Source organism: Artibeus jamaicensis, unplaced genomic scaffold, assembly GCF_021234435.1.
Source record: "Artibeus jamaicensis isolate MK-2021 breed Jamaican fruit bat unplaced genomic scaffold, CSHL_Jam_final contig_793, whole genome shotgun sequence".
Lineage (NCBI taxonomy): Eukaryota > Metazoa > Chordata > Mammalia > Chiroptera > Phyllostomidae > Artibeus > Artibeus jamaicensis.
The window spans coordinates 7,535,279-7,554,966 of NW_026521975.1; the positions used below are offsets into that span (position 1 = coordinate 7,535,279).

The 19,688-nt window shown below is 32.8% G+C and overlaps 1 protein-coding gene across 1 annotated transcript in view; it reads left to right on the forward strand.

Annotated features, from left to right (window-relative positions):
- The window catches only part of ATR (ATR serine/threonine kinase), a 129,796-nt gene that overhangs the window by 42,147 nt on the left and 67,961 nt on the right, over positions 1-19,688 (forward strand). Inside the window, exons 18-24 of the mRNA XM_037167453.2 lie at positions 1,410-1,540; positions 2,793-2,936; positions 6,035-6,128; positions 7,326-7,451; positions 14,096-14,302; positions 15,078-15,191; positions 18,022-18,137. Of these exons, the coding sequence (XP_037023348.2) occupies positions 1,410-1,540; positions 2,793-2,936; positions 6,035-6,128; positions 7,326-7,451; positions 14,096-14,302; positions 15,078-15,191; positions 18,022-18,137 (932 nt within the window). The remainder of the gene's footprint in view (positions 1-1,409; positions 1,541-2,792; positions 2,937-6,034; positions 6,129-7,325; positions 7,452-14,095; positions 14,303-15,077; positions 15,192-18,021; positions 18,138-19,688) is intronic.

Genomic DNA, 19,688 nt, shown 5'->3' on the forward strand with positions numbered 1-19,688 from the left:
GGCCCTGAAAGTTTCAATCTCACGTTATCACAACATCTAGTTCAGTGGGCAAAAAGAGACCAACAATTACTGATAGACAAAGAAGAGTTACATAGTTGAATGTATTGGTCCACGTTAGTCTGATATGGGTCACAGCCCATGGTGCTTTTGAAGACCAAAAGTGCTAGGTTATCTAGAGTGAGTAAAGTAACTTTAGTTATTTGTCAGTTTATGTTTAAATGCATTAGGCACAGTAAAGTTTCATTATGATTGCCATAACAATTGGTCACCACTGAAAATTTTGGTCCATAGATTGTGTTAGAAGTTTAAATACTGATTTGCTTTCTATCTCTGCAGTCTGTAAAATTATAGTAAAAATCCATGAATAGAATTTTCAATCTGAATTATCCTTGTCTTAATAACCTTAAGGAGTTAATAAAGACATGATGCAATATTAAATTCTTTAAACTTAAGCAACCAATACTTGTTCTTTGATGTTAACAGATAAATTTAATTTCCCAAACAACTTCTAGTTTATGTATATGGAATCTTTCTTATTGTTATCCCAAGTGAGAGAATCTCTTTTCTTAGAAAACTAGAGTTTGTTTCAAACCATAAAGAGCTTGCATGTTTTGACATATAATTGAAGTTGATTAGAGAGTTTCCTTACTCCTTCATTAGAATCTGGAGCTGTTGATACAAGTCTGATTTTGTGTTTCACATAAAAATAGAATATATGTATCATTTTCTGGGTATAGCATTGGTACTTATTTGTTCTACTAAATTCAGAGCATCTTGAATTTAGTACCATTAGGATGAAAATGCATGTACTGCATAGCAGTTTGGGATGGAGATGAAGAAAATTAAACAATAGGGAGTCTTTTTTTAAAATCCTCACCTGAGGATATGATTATTGATTTTAGAGAGGAAGGGAGAGAGGGGTTGAGAAAGAGAGAGGGAGGGAGGGAAGGAAGGAAAGAAGGAAGGCTGGCCACTTTGAGAGAGAAACATTGATCAGTTATCCCCCTTACATGCCTCAGAACCTGCTACCTAGGTATGTGCCCTGACCACTCATTCAGCCCACAGCCTTTTGGTGCGTGGGATAGCACTTCAACTAGCCAAGCCCCCCAGCCAGGGCAGGTATTATATTCTTAATATATTTGAAAATCAGTGGCCAGAGGACCAGTAGCACTAAGATAACAAATCACCTTCAAGGGAAAAAAATACAAAATAGAACTCATATTTTTCAGACTCTTAATTCCTATGTATGAAGTTGGACAAAATGAACTGGCCAACATTCATTGGGCCCTGTGTGCCAGAGAATAGATAACTAGTCTGAAATAAGGGTGGGATGTACTTTTTTTTTACAGCTCCTCTCCCCCTGTCATCTTCTTTATAGGCTTTATTTTAATGCTTTACTTACTTTTTAGGCCTTGAACAGTTTGATGTCCTTGATGAAGTTGATGGGACCCAAACATGTCAGTTCAGTCAGGGTGAAGATGATGACAACGCTGAGAACTGGCCTTCGATTCAAGGATGATTTTCCTGAATTGTGTTGCAGGTGACTGACTGCCTGAGTTCATTAGATTTTTTTTTTTTTCATTTCACAGGGGCGCTAACTTGAATCCTTATCTCTTGGGGGGAAATTGGGTTCAAACTATAAATAATGAAGGTAGAAAGGCTATTTGTATTGAAAAGGGAATATGTTTACTTCCTTAAAACCATTTCACTGTGAAATCTTTTAACATACTGAGAAATAGAATAATGTTGTGAATCTCTACACACCCGCTTCTCAACCTCAGCAGTTACCAGCATTGCTAATCTTATGTAATCTTCCACATCCACTGTTTTTGTTAGTTGAAGTGTGTTAAAGAAAACCTCAGTATTACATTGTTGTACTTGTAAATACCTCAGATGTAACCATCATGAGTTATTATACTTCATTAATAGGAATTCTTTAATATCATCTAAACTCATTCTATATTCAGATTTCCCCAATTGTCTCAAAAATATTTTTCCCAAACATGTTGGTTTGTTTGAATCAGAATCTAAATAAGGTACACATGTCAAACATTTGTTTGGCCCCTTAAGTATCTCTTATCAACAGATTTATTCCTTAAGTCCCCTCCCCACACTACTTTTAGGCCTTTGAGATTTGTAGGGTTTTGCTGACTATTAATCTAATATAAATATTACTGCTAACAGTAATGCAGTTTACTGAATGCAGTTTAAGCTTCTTGGAGGTGCTACTTGTCTTTAGATTGTAAGTTATTGTAGATGTACAGTCAGAATAATATATTTTAAAGTCATGTGAAATAACTGTTTTCTGTGTGCAGTTACCACTAAGTTAGGTTTATTCATTTCACTTTGCTGAAAGTTTTTAGAGATTGTTTTTACCTATTATTTTATTAAATTTTAAAATCATATAACATATTTATGTTGTCCCAAATTCAAATTTGTTTTAAGGTCCACTCAGAGAATCTATTTCCATGTTTGAAGCCTGCAGGTTTCTATTCCTATTAACTTTTGTATAACCCTCTTTTCTAAAAATGTAAGCAAATGCATACACAGTCACACATACATTTTTTTCATATTAACCCTGCCCCAAAAGGTAGCATACTGTAAGCACTGTTTACACCTTTCTCTTTTGACTTAAATTATTTGAGTATACAGTGCTGATCTTTATTCCATTTTTATAGATACCTTGTAATTTTATTACTTGTATCATTATTTATATAGCTAATAACTCATTGATGAAGCTTTACAAATAATAAAAATACTATACTTTTAACTTTAATTTTTTTTTTTCCTAGAGCTTGGGACTGCTTTGTTCGTTGCCTGGATCATGCTTATCTAGGCTCCCTTCTTAGTCATGTAATAGTAGCTTTGTTACCTCTCATACATATCCAGCCTAAAGAAACTGCAGCTATATTTCACTACCTCATAATTGAAAACAGGTATTGTAACAAATTGATAATAAAGATAGCAAGCAACTTTTTATTACTGTATTTTTATGTCTCAAGGTACTAGTATTACTTACTGTTGATAATGTAGAAATTGTTCATATTTTTTTATTCTACTTTGAGTTTTTTAATATATTTTATTGATTATGCTATTATAGTTATCCCAATTTTCTCCTTTTTCCTCCCTCCACTCAGTACCCCATTCTCTTTGGCAACCCCCTCTCCCCTGCACTCCCCTTAGTTCATGTCCATGGGTTGTACATGTAAGTTCTTTGACTTCTCCATTTCCTATACTGTTCTCAACACCTCCTGTCTATTCTGTATCTACCTATTTGTACTTCTTAATGTCCGCACCTTTTCCCCAACTCTTCCCCTTCTCAACTGATAACCCTCCAGGTGGTCTTCATATTTATGATTCTGTTTCTGTTCTGCTTGTTTGCTTAGTTTGGTTTTTAGATTCAATTGTTGATCATTGTGAATTTATTGTCACTTTAACGTTCATACTTTTGGTCTTCTTTTTCTTAAATAAGTCCCTTTAACATTTCATATAATAATGGCTTAAATTTAGAGTTCACCAGTAAACTAAAGTAATTGACATACTTTAAGACAATACATATTGAACTGTTGCTATTTCAGTTGTGACATGGCATCCATTATAATAATTTTAAATTAATTAGTAGGTCAGCAATTCATTTATTTTTCATCAATTTTGAAGAAAGGTGGGGTAAATTTACCTTTCTTCTCACAGTTAAAAGTCAGATAGTTGAGTACTATGATATTCACTTACTTTCTACAGCTTGTATTAATTGAAACTCTTCTTCTTTAGATTACCTTTCAAACCAGTTCCCTTCCTTTAAGCCTTTATTATCTTTTTATATTGTTCATATTTAAAAGTATTTCTTTATCTGTATCATTCTAGCATAGAAACATTTTGTGGTTCTCCATTTTTTAACCAACAAATTCCAAATTGCTTATCTGGACCTTAAAGGCTTTCCAAAATCTGGCCACATTTTTTTTCTTAAAATCCTTTCCCAAGATTTTCTAAAATAACCTCTAGGCTGTTAACCAACCCAAGTTGCTATTACAAGAACAGACATTATTCCTTTCCATTTTTATTATTCACTCCAGCTACTTTTTAGCTTAGCATGTCTTCCTGTACATTTAAAAATTATTTCCATTTTTGCACTTGGTGTGTATCATTGTTCGTTTGCTTCTGAAAAGTTAGGATTTAAGTACTACTTATATACTATTACTGTCTTCATTACTGTATTTTGCTCCGTATAATGCGTAACCACATTCTTGGCCCAAACTTTCAGAAAAAACTGTTTTGTTTTTATTTATTTATATTTAGAAATAAAACTGGGTATCATATTCCAGGGTACTATTTTGTATACGGATATGGTTATTGCTTTCTACAGTTATGCTTTTAATGCATAAGCATAAATAAAAAAACACATTTATATAGATACAGAATTAGTACTACCCATGTATAATATGCATCCTTACTTTTTCCTCAAAAACTTGAGGAAAAAAGTGGACATTATACAGGGTAAAAAATGGTAATTATTAGTAACTGTCCAATTAGGGAGAAAATACAGAAGGAAAGGCTAATGTAGTTATTTTTAATTAAATTTTAATTTTTGATATTTTGTGCATGGACAGAGAGAGTATCAAATAGCACAATCACTGATCACTTTTCAAATACTTTTTGGATTATCATACAAATAGTACATCTTTGCTGTTTATTATAAAGGAATCATTTCTCTACTTTTTTCATATCACTAAAAAAATTCTCCACAAATAACAAGAAATATCTACAGATACATGAAACAATATGAATAAACAGCAAAGTTATATACTAATTCAAAGAAGATAGACAAAAGTGAGTATATACTGTACAATTTCATTTATATAAAATAGTAAAAAATTCAAATAATCTGTACTGAAACACAGGAGACAAGCGGTTGCCTGGGGAGGGAGGGGATAAGTGGGAGGGAGAGCTGTGGTAATGGTTTCATGAATATATAGATATATAAAAAAAATTATACACTTCAAATATGTACACCTTACATTTCCATGTCAATAAAGCTGTTAAAAAATGAAAAAAAAATTTGTTTCACTCAGTGCTAGATAGAAGATCTTTAGCTCCATGAATGAAGGAATTATTTCATCTTTCTTTATTGTTACAAACTCAGCGTCTAGCACATAGTAGCACATAGTAATTACTTATGCATGTTTGTTGCATGAGTTAATGAAGACTATAATTTAGAAACACTTTATTTGGGCCCAGAAAGATTAGAGTATTATATTTGAAGCAAATTAAAAGTTGTTGCCTCAATAGGAATTATTTGACTTTTTCTCTAAAATTCTTTAGGAGAATTTATTTTGGAGTTGGCTTGTCTAGCTATTGCTGTATTACAAAATACTCCAAAACATAGTATCTTAAAAGAATGAGCACTTTAACTTACTGGTAAATTTGCAATCTGGGCTGTGTTCAGCTGGTTTATTCCTTGGCTGGTCTTGTGAATGGTGGGTCATTGGTATGACTGCAGTGAGCCTCCTTATAGACGTGGCTGGACTTCTCCCCTTTTCCATGTAATCTCAAAGCCTCTCCTTCCCTGTAGCTTCTCCATGTGCATGTAATCTGTTCTTGTTGGTGGCCAGACTTCTTATGTGGTGACTCAGGATTCTTATGAGCACAAACCCAGCCAGAAGTTGTCAGACTTTTTTTTAACATTTAGGCCCCAAACTTGGGACAGCCTCTCTTTTGCCATATTCTATTTGTTAAAGCAGGTCATACACCAAGCACAAATTAAAGAGTAAGTGAATATACATGCTGCGTGTACCAAGAAGTACAGTTTATTTACAGCCACTAGTGTAACTGATTGCCACAGGGTTATTTTCTTAGATGTGATTATTTGCCACTATTAGCTGAGCATTCTAGACATGGTTAGGAAGAACACTTTCAATGTCAATAATTATCTAGCACTTTTAAATGTGCATTAAGTTGGCTGTAGTTTCAGTCTTTGCTTTATATATTTTAGTGTGCATTCTCTTTGCAAATAATTCTTTTTCTTCCAACTGATTATTAGGGATGCTGTACAAGATTTTCTTCATGAAATATATTTTTTACCTGACCATCTAGAATTAAAAAAGATAAAAGCAGTTCTACAGGAATACAGAAAGGTATTTAATTTTTTATTTATGGTTTAGGAGATCATTGATATGAAAATATTCCCAAGTTCCAATACATTGAAAGAGATTCATTAGAATCATATCTAGGGAGAATATAGTCATTCTTTTTTTTTAATACTCACCCAAGGATACATTTATTGATTTTAGAAAGAAAGGCAAAGAAAGAGAGAAACTTCAATGTGCAAGAGAAACATCGATCAATTGCCTCCTGTATAGTTCCCGACCAGGGATCAAGCTTATAACCTAGTATGTGCCCTGACCAGGGATTGAACTCGCAACCTTTTGGTGTGCGGGACAACACTCTACCCAGCTAGGGCTATAGTCATATTCTGATGGCTAATTTCTGGTGACTAGATAATCCTATAATGAATCATGATTTTTAGAAGGAAGTTTTAGCATTTAGATCAAAGATATAATAGCATCAGATAGAACACAGAGCAAAAAATACATGTCTTGTGCCTTGACTACCCAGGTCAATATGCCCTACTTATAGTCTCCCAAACAAGAAGCTACCATAACTGCGTGCCCTGAATAAAGAAAGAAAAGCTGTGGGATGATTCTCATTATGTTGTGTTATAAACTATGGTATGGAAATTCAGATCTTACCAAAGGGGAATAATCTATAGTTCCATCATCTTGAAGTCCAGTAAACTCTGAAATTATAAAAATATTAATGGTGATTCTATAGAATTTTAGGGCGGCAAGTGGGATATCTGACCGTTGGTCAGAGTAACAGAGGTGTTTACTACAGACCCCATGATTTGTTCTGAAGACTATATGTCTTTAATGGGTAATTCATCATAATCATAAGAAGATACGTGGTCAAGTAAGAAGAGATGAATTATGTGCATAATCTGTAGACCTGGTTCAAGGTTATGTAGCCCGTTGTAAGTTAAGGGAAACTTGTGTTTCTTACCAAGAAGGATTTCTTTTAGATAAGTAAATTCTTACTTAGTTGGGAAAATGTATTTCTCCAGCTCTAAAGATTTTAAAATGAAATCCTTTTCCTGAGAATTAATAAAAATGACCTATACTATAGTAGGGGAGAGATGGACATTATACTTTAAAACTGCTTTTAATAAGGGTATAATTTAACTACTTTAATGATAACTCTAGAGGGAATCTAGGCCTTCCAAATGGTTTCTGAAGTTAATTAATTAGGCCTGTCTCTCTGTGCTTTTTATATAGGAAACCTCTGAGAGTACTGATCTTCAGACAACTCTTCAGCTGTCTATGAAAGCAATTCAACATGAAAATGTAGATGTTCGTATTCATGCTCTAACAAGCTTGAAGGAAACCTTGTATAAAAATCAGGTATCCTAAGATACAATGAAAAAGCCATAGAAAAGAAAGTTTGGAAGTTTAAAGACAAGATGACAGATTAGTATATTTGCTTGAGACTCAGTAGGTTCAGTGAAGAAATGATTTTTATTTTATGTAGATTATTAGATCTGGCTTAGAATCAGTAGTCCATGCCTTTGAGTATGAATATCAGTGATTTGCAGTGGTTTTTTTGTAATTGATTACAAAAAAATCAAGGGTCATGATTTAATGGTTATATTTTGGATTCTGTATCTTCCTGAGTAAGAGTGTGTGTGTCTGAGCAGCAGCAGTTTATGTGATTCTTCTCATGTAATGTTTTTACAGATATCTGTCATATAAATTTTAGTAATTTTGCCATTTTATATTTTAACTGAATTTATTAGTTTTGTTGAAGCTAAATCTTTAAGTTTACTTTTTCACGGGATCAGTGAACTTTATTCTTTCCTTGTCAATATAATGTAGATTATCCCTAATCTTGATGGCAGTGAGAACTGAATTTTAAAGACCAGATCATTATAAATCTATGAAATTGAAAAATCTGAGGTACTTATTTTTGCATATCAAGAACCTATATAATGGGATGTAAGATTCTAAGACCTTCATGAGTTAGACCTTTCATGATAAAAGGAAGCATTTACTTAGGACAAAAGATATACATGATGGTAATGAGTACATGCTTCTGGGTCATTGAGCTGGTATAACCAATGTGGGGAGGAGCCAGTGTGGAGATGATCCTACCACATGTGAGGAACCTTGAATCTCCTCGAATGTATGATTTTTGCCATTCCAACTGTGGTTCTACATTATTAGTGTAATAGCCTGATTCTCTGCCCTGTACTACACTGAAACCACTCTGCTTACCCCTCGCCCCAAACCTCTACTTGGATTCCATAGTTAACCCCTAGCTGTTTTGGTTTTTTTTTTTTTTGAAAGAAGTAGCATTTTTTAAAGAATTTTATTTATTTATCTTTAGATGGGAAGGGAAAGAGAGAGGGAGAGAAATATCAATGTATGGTTGTCTTTCTTGTGTCCCATGCCAGGAACTGGCCCGCAACCCAAACATGTGCCGTGACTGGGAGTCAAACAGCGATCTTTTGGTTCACAGGCCCACGCTCAATCCACTGAGCTACACCAGCCAGGGAGAAAGAAGTAGCATTTTATTGAAATGTTTTAGAATAGTAAAATCCTATATTCTAAACCAATACAATCATTGCAAATGATAATATTCCTCAATTTAGTTGATATCCTATCTAACAAAGGACAGTTATGATATGAATATCTGTAAGTTAATTAATATAAGTTAAGTTGGAGGCTGAGCTACTTTGGTATACCTTCATATTCCTCTGGCTCCTCATTTGGCTAGATTTGTTCTGAGTCTGCCTTCATTCAGGAAAGCCAGACAGGACCAGTATATTCATTGGTTTCACCTAAATGCTTCCACATCAGCAGCAAGGAAAGTGCAAGTTCTGGGATGAAGCTGCTCAGAGGTCATTTTCTTCATCTTTGTTGAACTGAAATCATCAAATAGTTCAGGTCCACATTGCCACTGTATATGGCTAAGTTGAGTCTAATTAGGTAATAAACCTTACAAGTACTTTAAAACACAGTTGTAGTCTAAATAATGATAGAAACAATCAGTTAAATTTTTTTAATTTATTGATTTTAGAGAGGGAGAAGAAGAGAAAGAAAAAGAGAGAGAAAAGGAGGCATCGAGTTGTTGTTCCACTTAATTGCGCATTCATCTGTTGCTGCTTGTCTGTGCCCTGACCTGAGATTGAACCTGCAGCCTTGGCATATGGGGTTGACACTCTAACCAACTGAGCTGTCTGGCCAGAATGAAACAATCTATGAAGAATCTATTCATTCTATGAATTTTTTTAAAAAAATATTTTCTTTATTTTTTTTAGAGAGAGGGGAAGGGAAGGAGAAAGAGTGGGAAAGAAACATCAGTGTGTGGTTGCTTCTCCTGCGTCCCCTACTGGGGACCTGGCCTGCAACCTAGGCATGTGCCCTGACTGGGAATCGAACCAGTGATAGTGAAGTTTGAAACCTTAAAATCACTCTGTTTGTTAATGACTTAAATAGATTTTACTTTTCCACTTGCAGAATTTAGATTAAGAATTTATTCTCTTTAAGTTGTAATATTTAGCAAAAGGGAGAGGACACATTTCATTATTCTGTGCAGGCAAATTCTCTTATTTAGAGGCTGAAGAATTTAGTTGGTTGCCTACCAGTGTGCATAAAATAAAATTCTCAAGGAGGCGGGCTTGCCTTCTGCCACAGAGTCAGGGAGGCACCTCATGGAGGATGTTATCAAGGGCCAACTTGTAGAGAAAGCAGTCTTTCCCTGCATGACTGCTCTTGCACCCTTATATGAATATTACCTTAGTGGAGGAACTAATGTTTACTTATTTGTACTTTTTGGTACGCCTTTCTTACCTATCTTTTTCATGTAACAGCTTTAGTTGAAATAAGCAGTTGCCTAGAGAACTTACTACTTCTGATTATAAAAGGCAAAAAAACATGAAATCAAAACTAATGAAATAATATTTAAATATGCATTTGGTGTCACTCACAAAACTTCATCTTTTATGTCAAAAGCAAAATTATGGTTAGATTAGTAGATTTGAGGGGACTTAGAAGGAGTTTTGTTTTAGTGGAAATCTACCTAATTGGAAAACAGGCAAAGTAAATTGTACAGCTAAAAATGTGACCTACAAGAACAAGATGACAGGACACAATGTGCCCAAAGAACTGTCTGTCTGAGATGGACAGAGGCAAGCATGGACATGACAGTGAGTGCGCAGACTCTTATCTGAAAGTAGTTTTAAATCAGATCTATTGCTGAGCATAATTTTAGAATTTTAGAATATGACATTTCTGGTAGGCAATAGTTATAACATGTTTTTCAGAAGTAGTAATAAAAAATACTGAACTACATGGCCTTCGGTAGGTCTAGTATGTCAGTGGGCCTCAAGCTTTTAAATTTAATATAAATATGTATGAATAGCAAAGGATCTCTTCTCTTGGCAAAGAGATTTTCTAGTTTAGATTATTTCTAAGCAGGTGACAATGTCATGGTCTAACTAATGAAACTTCATATTGATCATCACCTCTTAGCTATAAGTGACTAAATTTGAGAACTCAAGATTTCTTATACTCTTAGGAAAAAGCTACAGCTGCCACACTTTTCCTACCTGTGTCATAGAAGACAAATCACATCTGATAATTCTCTGACAAGCCTTCCTGTGAAGCCGCGATGCTAACAGATGAACTAGGCAGTGTAAGAAGGTAAATGCTCTTACCTTCTTACATTGCCTAGTCATTTTGAGTTGTCTGAATAAGATATAATGGACATGGATTGTTAAAGGATATACTTTTTTTAAGTGAGGGTTAATTTAGTTTGGTACCAATATGTACCTGAATAAATTTATTTTAAATTGCTAAGAAGAAAGCGAAAGATGAAAATGTTCTGAGGTTAAATAGAACTACAAGTTGTACTTGTAAATATTTTAAACATTGTGAATATACTAAAGATAACTGGGCTTTATACTTCAAAGGAGTGTTTATGGTATGTGAATTATATTTTGATAAAACTGTTTATTTAAGAAGTGATAGCACAGGAAGGGAGTAATAAAAAGTAAAAGTTAAAATTAATGATGTAGAAAAGAGAAAAATGGAACAAATTAATAAATAAGAATCTTGGTTATTTTATTCTAATAAGTGAAAATAGGTAAATCTCTAACCTAAAGAACAACAAAAAGCAGAAATCACAAATGTGCAAAGAAGAAATAACAAGACAGAAATAACCATTGCGACAAAGGAAATATTTTTTAAAAATCACAGAAACTATTTTGTACCCTTTGTGCAAATACCTTGGCAAACCTGGATATTTTTCCAGGAAAATATAATTTATCAAATTCCAGAACCTGTAGTGAACGTTCCTGGAGATAACGGATTCAAAGAGGAACCATACATTGATATTTCTCTCCTTCTCTCCTTCTCTTCTTCTCTAAAGATAAATAAATAAAATCTTCAAAAAAAAAATAAAAAAAATTGACTCCAGTAGAAATAGAATACTTAAAAGACTAATTTCTGTAAAGAAACAGAGAATATTACAAAAGAACTACAAGTAGAGGAAAGCACCATGCCAAGTGGTTTTACAGGGGGATTTTTACCAAATCTTTAAAAACTAAATCGTCCCAGTGCTGTTTAAATTGTTCTAGAGCATTTTCGAGAACAATTTAGGAAAACTTAAAATTTTTTCAAAGGACACTTGTGTAAGTTTCACTAAACCTCATATAAATAGCATAATATAGAATTAAAGATCATTATTACAAATATCAAAGCAAAAAATGAAATGTCAAATAGAATTCAGTTTTATATTAAGAAAATACCCACAATTATAGTTTATTTCAGGATTGCAAAAATGGTTCATATTTGGCAATATGTTAATATAATTCACTGTATAAATATTAATACATCAAAGGAAAAAGTCATACTGTTATTTCGACAAATTCTGAAACAGCCTCTGACACTGTAACATCCACTTCAGATAAAAACACTTGAGAAAATAGGAACTGATGGGCACTACTTCAGTATATTATAAATGTATGCTATACACATACATATTTGTGTCCATGTACATAGACACACACACACACATACTTAATGGTGAAACATGATACATTCCTACTAAAAGCAAGTTTTCCCATTAACTCTACTACAATTTAACATTTAGTTGGAAGTACTGGCCAATAAATTTAGACAAGAGGAAAGCAGCAGCGTTAAGAACTGGAAAAGATGTAAAGCTCTGTTTGCAGATAATATACTAATATACTTGGAAAACTGTAGAGAATTTATAATATACCTGTTTCAGACAACAGATTCAGTTGGAGGATATAAAAATCAATAATCATATAACAAGCAATAACTAGGTAGAAGACTTGTTGGAAAACCCAATTTACAGTAGTAACTGAGAAAGGTAATATACTTAGGGATAAGCATAACAATAAATGTGTAAACCAATAAGAGGAAAACTTTGAAACACCCCTGAAAGGCACAAAAATGTAATAGATTTAAACAAATGATTTGTTTATTGGATAGTTGTATTCAATATTATAAAGATTTTAATTCTCCCTGGGTTCATTGATAAATTGAATGCCATCCCAGAGAAATAGCAAGTATTTTTTAAAAAACTAAAACAATTTCATACTCATGTTCATATGAAAAGACAAACAAGTAAAAATAGTTAGGAAAACTCTGGAGCAAAATAAAAGGCAACTGTGAGTGTTCAGTAGCCCTACCAGACATTGACATACTCTGTAGTCTCCATATATAACAATGTGATCCTGGTGCATAAATAAACAGACCAGTAGGAAAGAATAGAAAGTCCAGAAATGAAACCAAGTATATATGGACTTTTAGCATATGATAAAAATGGCATTTTAGATCATTGGAGCAAACATGTATTTGTTTTGACAACTTATTCAACATTTGGAAAATCATAGAATTGGGTGTATAGGTTAAAAAAACCTGTCTAAATAGATGCATCGAACGTATACTTGTTTAAGAAGTTCTCAATTAAATCTTCAATCACCATATAGTCTATCCCCATATCCCTTCCTACTCCTGCCCCGACTTTCCTTTGGTAACCACAATATTGTTGTCTGTGTGTATGAGTTTTGTTTGTTAATTTGTTGCTCTCAGTTTTATATTCCACATGTGAGCGATATCCATGGTTCTTAACTTTTTCTGTAGCACTTACTTGCTTTGCAGGAATGGTATTCTCAAGATCCATTCATGTCGCATATGGCTGTATTTCATCTTTTCTTATGGCTGAGTAGTATTCCATTGTATATATTTTAAATTACCTTTCATTTAGTGTTTCATAATTTGTATTGTCTTGAGTATGAACTGTATTTATCTTTGCCAACTAAAGTGTTCTTTTTCTTACTGTTTTCTAATTTTAGCAAGTGAATTGATCTAATTTTTAAATATTAGTTTAACTGTTTATTGATTACTGGTTCCTCTTTTTCTGTATTTATGCCTGAATTAACTTGTAATGTTATTTAAGCGATTGCATGTTGAAGATTTTGGATTAGATAAAATATCTTTTTCTTTTTCTTTTGAAACATATTATTCTAATTTGAATCACTGTTTTAACATAGAATTTGAGATGTTCATATGTGCTTTACTTTTGCTGGAAAGAAAATTAAATAAATGTAGTTCTAAAATGGTCACACAAATATATCTAAGTCTTAACTGGCTTGCAAATAGTCTCTTCTATTTTTCTAAATTTGTTTACCGTCTGTTTTCCCATTAGATTGTGAACTTGGGATAAGAAATATGTCTTACTTATTTTTTTAATGATGATATAATAATATTCAGTAACTCTTTAATGAATTAATGATTAAAACTTTCAAATACATTTAATCATTCTAATACCATGGAACATATTGTGAACTATATTACGTGAACTCATCAAAAACTAGCTGAAGAGACTCCAGCTATGGGAATTTAATTTTGTTGTATTTATGTCAGATGTCCAGCAATATTTTTAAGTTTTCTAGTTAGGAAAATATGCTAGTTTGTAGAAGCTATGTATACACTGTCTTTCTCTCTTTTTATTTTAGGAAAAACTAATAAAATATGCCACAGATAGTGAAACAGTGGAACCTGTTATCTCACAGCTGGTGACAGTGCTTTTGAAAGGTTGCCAAGATGCAAATTGTCATGCCCGGTTGCTCTGTGGGGAATGTTTAGGGGAATTGGGGGCAATAGATCCAGGTCGACTAGATTTCTCAACAACTGAAACCCAAGGAAAAGACTTTACGTTCGTGGTAAGTAGTAGTAATTTGGAATGACAAAAAGAGTTCTCTGTTCTCCTAGGATTTCTATATTCCATTTATAACTATTCAGTTTATCTTTAGTGGAAGTTGATCTAAACTAGACATTTTATATAACTTCTGAATTTATTCCCTAATGTTATTACAAAGTTCTTAAGCCAAAAACAAAGTTCGAGCCCAGTCTGGTATGCTGTGTTCTTTTAAATAAGCTATGTAGTTTTGACAAATACTAAAAACTTAATTAACTATTTAAATATTACTATTTAAACACTATTGTTAAGTATTTCCATGGGAAACTGATTTCCCAGGGTGTTCTAATAGTGTGTGTATAAAACAATTTCTATGGTTAAATGACTCTGGGAAGTCCTTTAAAACAAAATTAAACTTCTAATATATTGGTGCACATTATCAATCTCCAAAAGAAAGTTGTGTTAAAATTATTTCTTAGAGCTTCTCAAGTGACCAGACTTCCACAGAATGCAGTTAAGGAAATGACATATATACAATTTTTTCCCCTAAGGGTTAGAAAAACAAAAAAGATAAATTGTTGGAGTTATGTAAAGTTTAATGATTCTACTGTACCTTATAAATAGCCTTAAAAGCCTTAGATTTAGTTTCTTAGCTATAGATTATATTTTAGCTTTGGTACCTAACTTAGTTCGAATCTTACTATTCTTTCCTTTCCTAAGTTTAAGTCTCCATGGAAGATACTGTACACCTTAGAAATTTTTATACAAATTATCCTTGAATTTTTTTTGTTTCTATTGAGACTGGAGTAGAAGATCCAAGTTTTGCCTATGGATTATTGATGGAACTAACAAGAGCTTACCTTGCATATGCAGATAATAGCCGAGCTCAAGATTCAGCTGCTTATGCCATTCAGGTAAGAGTGCATATAGTCGTTACTGGCTTTCCATTACTATCTTCTACTAAGAAATTTTTAGATTTTGTACTTTGGAAACTCTTATTTTTTTAACTGCCATTTTTATGATCAAAGTAATAAAAATTCATGATAAAAATTTCAGTGTACAGAGCATATCTTCTCAACATATTATAGGTACTTTGAAAATTTTTCTATATGTTTTCTCCACCAAACAACAAGATCATATTACTTATTAACAGTCTGTGACATGATTTTCTTTCATGTTTAACAGTCTGTCCTGGGTAATTTTCATGTCAATGGAAATTCATATGTTGCTTTCAGTACAATTTTTTTTTTTAGTGACTTAATATAGTATATGATTATTTAAGAAATTTAACACAGGTTATGTTTAGTGTTTTATTTTTATAAAAAATGATTTAGAGGACGTACATATATTTCTTAGCAGTGGAGTAAATATGTCATAATATAAATACTCAGAAATTAAAATATGTCTCAGAGCAAGTACAGAGTTTTGTCAAAAAAAAGTTTCACCAGTTTATACACATGTGACAAGTGTACTTTATTAAAATTTAAAATCTCTGCCAATGTGACAGATGAAAGTGGTACCATTTTACTTTAATTTGCATTTAATGAGAGAGATATAACATGTTTTATTGCTTTTTTTGGATTTTCTCTAGATCTTTTCCCATTTTTCTCTTGGTTATTGATCTATTTTTTCATTGATATGTAAAACCTATTTGGATATAATGGAGATTAACTCTTTGTTTTACATGTAATAAATATTTTTCCATTTGGCTTTTTTTGCCTTCTTGCATGGCTTTTTTTTTTTTCATTAAGAAATTTCTTTGTTTTGTTAGATATGCAGGTCTGGCACTCCTGGTGAGAGGGCTCTGTTGCAGATAAATATTTGGAGATTTTTTTGTTGTATAGATGGCATTTAAAACTGTGATTCTGGATGACATCAAGAGAGGGAATATAGATAAACAGGTTCTATCTGGTAAATGAGATATGGATTTACTAGATAGATGGATTATGAGGGATCAGTTGGAAGAGGAGAGAACAAGTAAGAAAACTGAAAAGTAACTACCAATAAGGTAGGAGAATGTGATATTATGGAGGATAAGAAAGTGTTTCAAGAAGGATGGTGTGATCCACTGTATTAAATGATGACAGGTATGATAATTTAGGGATTGATAATTAACTTGACTATAGTAACATAAAGGTCATTGATGACTTTGATAAGAGCAATGTCAGTGGACTATTAAAAGCTTTGTTAGAGTATTTTTAAGAACATGTGGAAAGAGAGGAAGTAGAGAAATTACAGGAACTCTTTTGAGGATTGTTGAAGAGGAATGAATGGCTGGGGAGGAAAGAGGAGTTAGGATGGAAAAAGAACAGTATATTTTTGCTTGGAAGCAATTCAGCAGAGAGGAGAAAAGTGATGATATAGGAGATAATTAATGAAATAGTGTTTTAAGTAGGTAAAAGATGTGGAATATAGTATAGAAGTGGAAGAGGTAACCTTAACAGCAAAAACAATCCATCTGTAGTCACAAGCGAGACAGAGCACGTGGCACTGACACTGACGTTGCCAAGTTGGTGGAGAGGAGTATGGAAGGTGTTAGAGGCCTTTCCTGATGGCTTGTTTTCTCAGTGAAATATGAGGCAAGCTCTACAATTGTAAGTGTACCAGCATATTTAAGAGTGTAAATGGTCCTGAAACCAAAAAGGGGGGGAATTACTAAGTCTGTCATTGGAGGTCAATGAAGACAGCTTCTGTTAGCTAGAGCAACTTTCCAAACATCAAAAAAAGTTGGCTTCAAATAAAATTTTTGTAACACTTTAAAGTTAAATGAAAGTGAGTTTTGGATGTTTCTGTATTTTAACTTTTCAAATACTTCCTTTTATTTAGAAATACAGTGTTAAATATATGTACAAAGTACATATTTTGCTAGACAGTACTTATATTTTATGAATTTTAGGAAAAATCTATTGCATATAGCCATTTTTAATGGAATTGGAAAGAAAGTAATATATGATGGAAGGTATAATATCCTAAAATAATCATCTTGTTTTGAAGTTTGATATTAGAGAGAAAGGTTTTTTTTCTTCTTGTATAAAATCCCATTTGTTTTATTTTCAGGACAGTAAAATATAATTATTTAATTCCCAGGATTGAATAGTAAATTGGTCTTTAATATTTGTAATTTTTTTTCAAAATTTTAAGCTCAGTATTTTATGTTTATTTTAATTTTTAATTGGTTTTGAGAGAGAGAAAGAGGTAGGGGCAGAGAGAGAGAAACATCAAATTGCTGTTCTGCTTATTTATGCATTCATTGGTTAATTCTTATGTGTATCCTGACCAGGGATTGAACCTACAACCTTGGCGTATTAAGATGATGTTCTAACCAACTGAGCTACCCAGCCAGGAACCAGTATTTTATATGTAAAATTTAAATATCTTGAATTTTTGAACTTATTTGGATTTTTAGTTGCTTTCATTAAAATTCAAAAAAGGTTAGAGTCCAAGAATTATACTTCTGCACATACACAAAAATTTAATCTTTTTCTTCCAAGTAGCTCATAATCTTCTATTTTAATACATGTTATACACACAATACAAACTGCATGTTCGAGTACTACCACAGCTTTGCAACCTAAATAATTATAAGCATTGAAGTAAATGTCCTAAGCAAGGTCATAACTCCCCAGTTTTATAATTATTTGTATTTTTCTGTATATTTTTATAACTATGATGTGTAGAATGTTGATGAATGTAAAAATTTATCTGCTTCACTGTGAATTTACAAATGTAAATATGTGTTTGTAGGAGTTACTTTCTATTTATGACTGTAGAGAGATGCAGACTGACAGCCCAGGTCACCAATTGTGGAGGAAATTTCCTGAGCACGTTCGGGAAATACTGGAACCTCATCTAAATACTAGGTTGGTAGACTAAAACTATTCATAAAATTGTTTTTAACTTTATAAAGTTAATTATAGTTTTCATATAATTTTAGCATTCAAAGTTTTAAAAAATATGTTCTAATATGTATTTTCCACTGTGATTTATGTTTATATTCTTGTTAAAATGAAAGTACAGTCTGCTCATTGGTTAAATTCTATAATTTTAAGTATATAGGCATATTTATTGAAGATAAAAGGATTGATATTTAAAAAAAATTAAACTGTCATAGTACTTGGAAGAAGCTACTTTCAGCTGAATCTGTGTTGAAGCTTTTGATAGTTGTAATTAATATAGAAATTTAAGAGTTTAAAGTTAGTCTCAAAGTCTTTAGTAAGCCTAGTTAGAGGAAAGAGATTTTCAGCCGTAGCCAGTTTCTCCTCATAAAGAGATTTTCTTCCTCTACTTTTTAAAAACCTATAATAAAAGTTATATTTATTTGTATAACTTATTATGTATATAGCCATAATAAACATAACTATCTTAATCTTAGTTTTGCTAACAAGAACAACTTTTAGCAAAGGTGGTCTATTTTAAATAGCTACATTTCCTCATATTTTTCCCTTATTTTAAATATATCTCAACATTTATTTTTGAGGCAAAGAAATACAGCCCTCTACCAGTGAAATATACTTTATGATAAGTACAAGTGAGAAAATCTGAGTTATCATCTCAAAATACTTTTATAAAGGGAACAGTGTGGGCTTTTTGTTTTAAAGATTTCATTTATTTATTTTTAGAGAGAGGGGAAGGGAGGGAGAAAGAGAGGGAGATAAAAATCGATTGGTTGCCTCTTGCACATGCCCTGACCGGGACTGAACCGCAATCCAGGCATGTGCCCTTACTGGAAATTGAGTCAGTGATCTTTTAGTTTGAGGGGCAATGCCCAACCAACTGAGCCACATTGGTCAGGGCTAGGGATAGTTTTATTTTTTCACCTATGCACATTTTTTCATTGCATTTTTGGAAAGAGAGAGAAACATTGATGTGAGAGAGAAGCATTGATTGGTTGCCTTCCAGACGTGCCCCTACCAGGATGGGACATGCCGGGCAGTTAACAGAACTGCAACCTAGGTACGTGCCCCGACCAGGAATCGAACCTGCAGCCCTCAGTTACGGAATGATGCTCCAACCAATTGAGCCACAATGGGCAAAGCTGGACATATTTTTAAAAACCAACTTATTTAGTTGATTCGTGGAAGGTTTATATAAATATAACTTGAACACATTTAAAAAAAATAAAGACAATAACCAACTCATTTTATAACTGCTCCAAAAGACTTATTCAAATATGAATTTAAATAATGGACTAGTAAAAACAAAAAGAAGGAGAAAAAATTTTTTTACATGGAAAACTTAACAAAAAGAGGTACTAATCAATCATCAAATGTAGCTCCCCCCACCCGCCACCCCAAACACAAGTTTTAGATTGTTGTTCTTTTCGCCTCCTGTTTGCTTCCCATGAAGGATGTTGAGGTGGCTGTGTCTGCCCCGTGAGGTCCTTTTTGTTCGCACTTAAACTGATCCTTGAG